This window comes from Haliotis asinina, chromosome 1, assembly GCF_037392515.1.
Source record: "Haliotis asinina isolate JCU_RB_2024 chromosome 1, JCU_Hal_asi_v2, whole genome shotgun sequence".
Lineage (NCBI taxonomy): Eukaryota > Metazoa > Mollusca > Gastropoda > Lepetellida > Haliotidae > Haliotis > Haliotis asinina.
The window spans coordinates 94,612,231-94,619,003 of record NC_090280.1 but is presented as its reverse complement, the minus strand read 5'-3'; the positions used below and the strand labels follow the sequence as shown (position 1 = coordinate 94,619,003).

The window sequence follows — 6,773 nt, the reverse complement described above, 5'->3', positions numbered from 1 at the left end:
AAAAAGTTTTAAAAACACTATGGAAGTGGGGTGTCACTGACTTTGTACATTTGTACAACATTCATCAACATCATCATCATCATCATCATCATCTCTCCCTCTCCCCGTTATAAAATATATGGTTCGAAATAAAGTCGACTGAAGAATATTCTCGGAATACGCATACCTCTGATAGCATTGGAATATATCCCTTTAAATTGACAGGGAGATTCGAGATTCAGAACCTGGGGAAATCAACATCATTCAGGAGTGTGGGCCTTAGCATTGCAATAAGGGCAGAGCGGAAAGGTAAATAATGTGGCTGGGGGACTGTGTAGCACACTCTTCGAGAGTATTTAACCATTTATGAAGAACCTATGGTGACACAACCTACGTTCATTTTGTACATCATATCACTTCTTAGTGAGAGAAAAGCTGTTACGACGTAAATAATTATGGTAATACTTGCAGCAAATTATAATATAATAATAAATTATATAATAATTGTAATAATTTTAGCTGCGGTAGAAGATAATAAGTAATTTTACGTAAATTATAATAACAGTTTTCGTCATTCGTAAATACGCTTGTTTTCGATTTACGTCGTAACAAAAGCCGCTTTCTGTTAGGGGTTCGAGAAGACATAGAGCGATATCTCGTGTAATCACGTGCACGTGCACGTGCACTTTTTCGTCTCGCACAATCGCATTCTCATCAAACGTCACAGACTCCTGGTCTTTTATGCTCATATCATCATCAGCAGCAGCAGCAGCAGCAACAGCAACAACAACAACAACAACATCACCGTGACACCAGCATGCGTGTTTTCTTTGGTGGAGACCCGTGACAGTCCGGGATAGAATAGGCCTTCGGCAACCCATACTTGCCATTAAATGCGACTATGATTGTCGTATGAGGCGACCAATGGCATCTCGTAGTCAGATTGCCTGGTGCAGACTCGGTTATTTACAGACCCCCGCCACATAGCTGGGATATTAGTCGTAAAAATAAACTCACTGTGTGTCTGTGTGTGTGTGTGTGTGTGTGTGTGTGTGTGTGTGTGTGTGTACGTGCGCGTGCGGGCGGGCGTGCGTGTGTGTGTCCGTGGTTAGTAAAAATCCATTGGGGCCAGTAAAATTTCTCCACAGTCACTGGCCCGACTGGCAAGTGAATTTCATAGGGTCATTATGTAAACTTACCACTTTCTCCGACTAGTTATAATACACTTTAAGATCAAGGTATTTGCCAATATCAGACATATGTTTTCTTATTTGTTATGGTTGGTATTACCTTTTGTTATCTTTTGCTTACTTTCTATTCAAATTTCGGGCTAGTGACTTATATTGTTAGCTGGTAACTTTCAGGCATAGCTAGCCCCCACTCGCTAGAAAAAAATTGGAAACACGCTGTCTGTACATTATAATTAGTTTGCGCTATTTCGCCTTTAAGTATTGTAAACAACCATGAATTCTCTATATTAATTTCAGTCTAGTTTTACACCGCACTCAGCAATATTCCAGCTACACGTACATGGCGGCGGTTAGCAAATTGATCGTGTCAGGTATTGCGATTCTCTTTTCCATGCGTATAAATAAAGACACAAAAAACAAAAAAGCTAGTTGATATAGCTCGATGATTTACTATAATTTTATACATATAAAAATCATAGCATAACTTTACATTCACAAGTACAGAGAAAAGATGTAGAAATGCATAAAATACCCCCCAAACAAGAAGAAAACAGAACGTGGCCCTTAATATCAATGACAGTTGTCAACTCTTGGTGTTGTGTGTGAGCATGCGTGAGTGTGCATGAAGGAGTAGCAATACCAATACCGATACCGGACGCATTATGCACTGATTGATTGTACCATTGTTCACAATATCAACCACTGGTTTGCCTGGCCCAGATTCGATCATTTCCACACCGCCGCCTATATAATGATGTCCATAACAAGGGTTTAATTTTTAAATTGTCTGTGAGTTCTTCTTGGTCTTTAAGTGATGATCTCACACACGGGTCGCAGAGGGTGGCACTGCTTTTCCAAACTTTCAAAACAAAAGCTAAATATTTCCATCGTTAAGAAGAACTCGAATGAACAACAACTTTCAGTTGGTTGCAACCACCTTCAATGCAACCAATGTAGCCCTTGCCAAGAATCAGAGCCATCGTCCGAATATTGCCAAACACCAGAAACTAAGTAACCAAGACATGAGAGACTTATTTGTAATCTCTTAATTAATCCTCATCACCACAGCATTGCTCAGCGACTTCGTCGGCCAACCCTCATCACCACAGCATTGCTCAACGACTTCGTCAGCCAAACCGTACCACTGTCGCCATCATTAATTACTGTGTGTGACATTTCCAACCATAATTGGCCATCCCCTTGACCGCGGCTGCCAACATATAAACTAGTCCAAAGGAATGCTGTTGTTTCTTTATCTGCCCATTGTCGTCTCTTTGTCTGTCATTTATTATCCATAACTATATGTTCATGTTTGTAGTCCGAATATTTGCGTAGGGACGACCTCGAGCGTGATAATGCTGCACGCAGGAAACGTCGTGAGGTTGAATTGGACCTCACCTCACTTTATTTATGTCTGAGCCGGCTACCCTGCTCATTGCTGTCGTGTGCTTGTTATGCATTGTATGGTCAACTGAAGAAGTTTGGAATCACCGTTTTCTTTGTCGCCGTCAACCTCAATAATTGCAATTAATCCTTACGCCTTGGATATTTAGTGTTTGATCGTTTGAAATATTGGACGATGTCTGTCCTGATTTAGTTGCTACGACAATACTTCACTGAAATCTCATTCAAAGAGCAATATTGCTTGTGAGATTACATTATGGATTGTAATGAAGAAATAAAGCGGCATCGGTTTCAAAACGAGTGTGGTCTACAGTTTTATCCACTCGAAATGTTTTTTCGGGGATCTCCCAGGGGCTTGAGATCCACTCATTCTGCAGACGCTGTCATCTTTCAAGGTGGTTAAGGTGAAGTCAGTGCAGTTGCTACTGAAACAAAGCATTGCACACTCCAGAGAAGCTCGGCGCTGGGACTTGGATGTTAGCTGGTTGTTGTCTCGTCGGATAAAGAAGGCCCCTACATATGTACCTGGGTGGAAGAAAAGGAAGGGTCATTAGGTTACAGAATATTTATGAAACCCGCCCCGAGATATAGGCATTTGAAAATAAAACAACAACAACTATAGGGTGTCTGCTTAGTTGGTACTGTTTGCGTGTTTGTTGTTTTATGCAATACACAGCAATCTTCCATGTAAACCCATAGGTATCGGTTAAGCACGAACTGAGTCTGTCAGTGGTCTAAACTGTGGTCAGAACAGGCGATTATACCCATGCAGGTGCTGCAAACAAGATCACAAAAGGCACGAGTCGCATGTTTAGGTTTGCTAAGCATGTTACATATTTTTATAATTTTAATATAAGCGTCAGTGAGTGAGTTTAGTTTTTACGCCGCACTCGGCAATATTCCAGCCATATGGAGGTGGTCTGTAAATAATCGAGTCTGGACCAGACAATCCAGTGACCAACAACATGAGCATCGATCAGCGCAATTGGGAACCGATGACATGTATCGACCAAGTCAGCGAGCCTGACCACCCAATCCCGTCAGTCGCCTTTTACGACAAGCATAGTCGCCTTTTATGGCAAGCATGGGTTGCTGAAGGCCTATTCTACCCCAGGACCTTCTCGGGTCTTTAATATAAGCACTGAAGAGAGGAGACACTACAATTTGTTCTGATCAAGTGAATACTAATGACCGTATCAACAACACGGGTCTATTATTGTGAAGGGGTGTACCTTTGTTAGTTAATTGTCAAGACAAGTTCGCAGTTAAAAATTCTCTGCTTCCCTATTTAATGAAATTAAGTCGACCTGCCGTCTGTGTCAATGGACCTACCGGGTCATGCATATATAGAGTAGGTCAGGTCAAGGTGAACAAGCTGTAAACACGAACAATGTTTCAGAAAATACACGATTCCATTTCAGAGACATGTTTGACAAATTGATGTGATGTTGCAACAATATTGTGCTTTAACATGACCATGGACTCGACCGAGTCGGATTGAACTGAAACATGCGGCTACTGTTGAAATAAGGGCATGGCCGAGGAAGACCATTGACCAGTATTACCGACTCTAAACTCGTCTCATGCAGACCCTGAGAACGCCCGCATATGAGGTTAATTGACCTGATGAAAGTCGCCATCTTTTAGGTTGCCGTTGTCGCGAATGGAGAGAAAACGAAGTATGTCAACAGGGGACTATTCATGCGGCTGAACCCTTTACTGCTGGCTCACTTGTGGAGTCGTTTCGTATGAATGACTGCAAGTTGGTGACTGGACACTTAAAGGATAGCGTCATCATTAGGAAGGAAAAGTTTGATAACCACCCCCTTGCCAATCGTCCGACATTCATAGATGACATCTCAGTTCACAATCCGACATCATCCATTTGGAGCAGAAGGCCATCGGTTAAAACAAAACAGAAATATACCTAATTCATAAATGTGATTAGTGATATCCTTGGTAGTATGAAGTCCTTGACAGGGGTTGAAGTACCACACAGTTATTGTCCCCCTGAGAGAGTCCCATTTCATTCAATATTTTTAAGTCTACAGACGAATATTACGTATTTTTATGTTTGGCTCCTTTTCTCAATATTTGCTGCCACATGAAGGGATGGCCAATCCTTCAGTTGATGGCGATCTACCGCCCGTTTTCAAAGAGTGTTGCGATGTTTAGAAATCCTACTGACTACAATCCACCTACATAATCCTGTATATCTGTTTTATTAACCTCTTCTATTTGTATAAACAACTCATCATTTTGGCCCCATCCCTTATCCATTGCCCAAGCATCTCATGTATATAATTATTTATCACCCCAAATTACTTCCCATGTATCACTTGTTTGACAACGACATTAGGATCCATGTCGAAACGTTGCCGTTACATCCATAAAATAGCCAATCCTTCATCTACCCAACTTTTTGAATGCCAATCAAAGAAGTCCATTGTGTATTTACACCTTGATTTTTGAGTGACGATATGTGTGAGATATTGGCAGTCTGACTTTAAATTCACCCACTCACCCTTTGCTATAGTCTGTTTGCTATATCTACGATTATGCGGTTGTGACAGACCTCTTCCTAGAAGAGGACCATATGCCTACCTGTACCATCCATAGATACAGTCGTTGTCGCCTCGGTAGACGTTGGAATGGTGGTGATGGTACTGGTGGATACAGTTGGTGTTGAGGTAGCTAAAGACAGAAGATTAAAATAATTGTATACAAATATTAACAATAATAGGGTGTGTTTGTCAGGGCATTACGGATATAATCAATGACCATGGCGGCAACTATTGTCGCCTAAACCAGAGATATACTTACTGATGCCAGTTCCGCCAGTCGTGTACAACGTGTGTGATGGTTCTTCCTCCGTGGATAGTTCCAGGTGATGGAATGTGCACTCTTTCCATCTGTCGGACCACCCCACGGCAGCACAGTTGGAGACAAGTTGGCACAGCTCGACACATTCTTTTTCCAGAAGGTCCCCGAGTTTCATCCCACCCGTCATTTTTGTATTTTCGAGTTTCTTAAGGTGAACGGCTGTAAATTTAAATATTTTGTTACTATTGGAACTATAGACAGTTTGAGCAAGAATATGTCACAGAGCGTCGAGACACAGTTTGATGAAGAGGAGTGAGTGAGTTATAATTTATAGTCATGTCGGTAGTATTTTAGCCACATCTTGAGTATGAAAGTTTATCAGGGACCATGGATCTCCATGTACTTTTGCTACCTGCATTGCCCCAAGCTGGATTTGAAGGTGCGTTGGAGAAGTCAGGTGGTTAGAATGTGTAAATCTGTCGTGATACAACAACCTGAAACCCGACTCACCCTCTGTTGCAGCTATCTGAAAGTCAGTGGTGACTGCCTCTGTGTTCCAGAGATAGTCAGAAGGTCATTTATCGACGTAAATCCTTATTGCGCCTCACTACTTCACCTAAAGTGACGTTTTTATTGTTCACAAGTTGACATTGACTTACATAGTTTAAATAGTTATGAACAATATGGTTAAAACTAAATTTCGGACAGCATGTTAAGCTAGTTATTACTCTGTTCGGTCGGTCGATCCCCAACATTTGTACAATGTATGGGGACAGTTTGTGGTATCTCGAATATGAGTTTGTTGCAATATTGCAAACAGCTGCGTAAAGCCACACTCACTCAGTCTGTCCAGACGTACCAGGAACCAGTCCTATGTTAAATGAATATCGCCCTGCGTAGATAACAGCAAATACATCCACTCTTTTCTCATCGACTATTCGTCGGTATGAAAGATAGATGATGACGTTACGAGCATTCAACCAGTCCAGAGATAGAGTAGACATCATGGCCGCTGGAATGAATATGAGTGGTCTCGTGTGCTTTTCACAGATAAAGGCAGATTCATTTAGTCCTCCCGGGATTGTCAGCCATCAGGATTTATCGTCGCAATGGAGAGCGACTCATTGAAGTAACTGTTATAGGTAGTCACGTTTGTGATGGAGTAGACGTCATGGTCGCTGGAATAAACGTCAATGGTCTAGTGTGAATGCAGATTCAGTTGGTTTCTTCTACTGGACGTACCCCACTGCACGTGACCGACAGCATTCCTACGGGACAGCACAATCGGGACTGGATTCTGCTATATCATTCCTGCAAGCTAGCATTCCTGGTCGACCCTCTTTACTGCAAGACGACAGCGCTAGGCCTCATAGGGCC

General features: G+C 42.0%; 1 protein-coding gene across 1 annotated transcript; it reads right to left on the bottom strand.

The window, feature by feature from the left end:
- Positions 1-2,880: 2,880 nt before the first annotated feature.
- On the bottom strand, positions 2,881-5,583 carry LOC137277307 (uncharacterized). Its single transcript, XM_067808970.1, has 3 exons — positions 5,397-5,583; positions 5,178-5,267; positions 2,881-3,098 (listed from the first exon to the last, which is right to left on the bottom strand). The coding sequence occupies exons 1-3, from the start codon at positions 5,581-5,583 to the stop codon at positions 2,881-2,883; spliced, it is 495 nt and encodes a 164-aa protein (XP_067665071.1).
- Between the last annotated feature and the right edge of the window lie 1,190 nt (positions 5,584-6,773).

Excerpts from the sequence above, each read along its gene's own strand:
- LOC137277307 (XM_067808970.1), bottom strand. The coding sequence starts at position 5,583 with ATGACGGGTGGGATGAAACTCGGGGACCTTCTGGAAAAAGAATGTGTC. Across the intron at positions 5,268-5,396 it reads GACTGGCGGAACTGGCATCA|CTACCTCAACACCAACTGTA; the intron begins GTAAGTATATCT and ends TTCTGTCTTTAG. Across the intron at positions 3,099-5,177 it reads TGTATCTATGGATGGTACAG|GTACATATGTAGGGGCCTTC; the intron begins GTAGGCATATGG and ends TCTTCCACCCAG.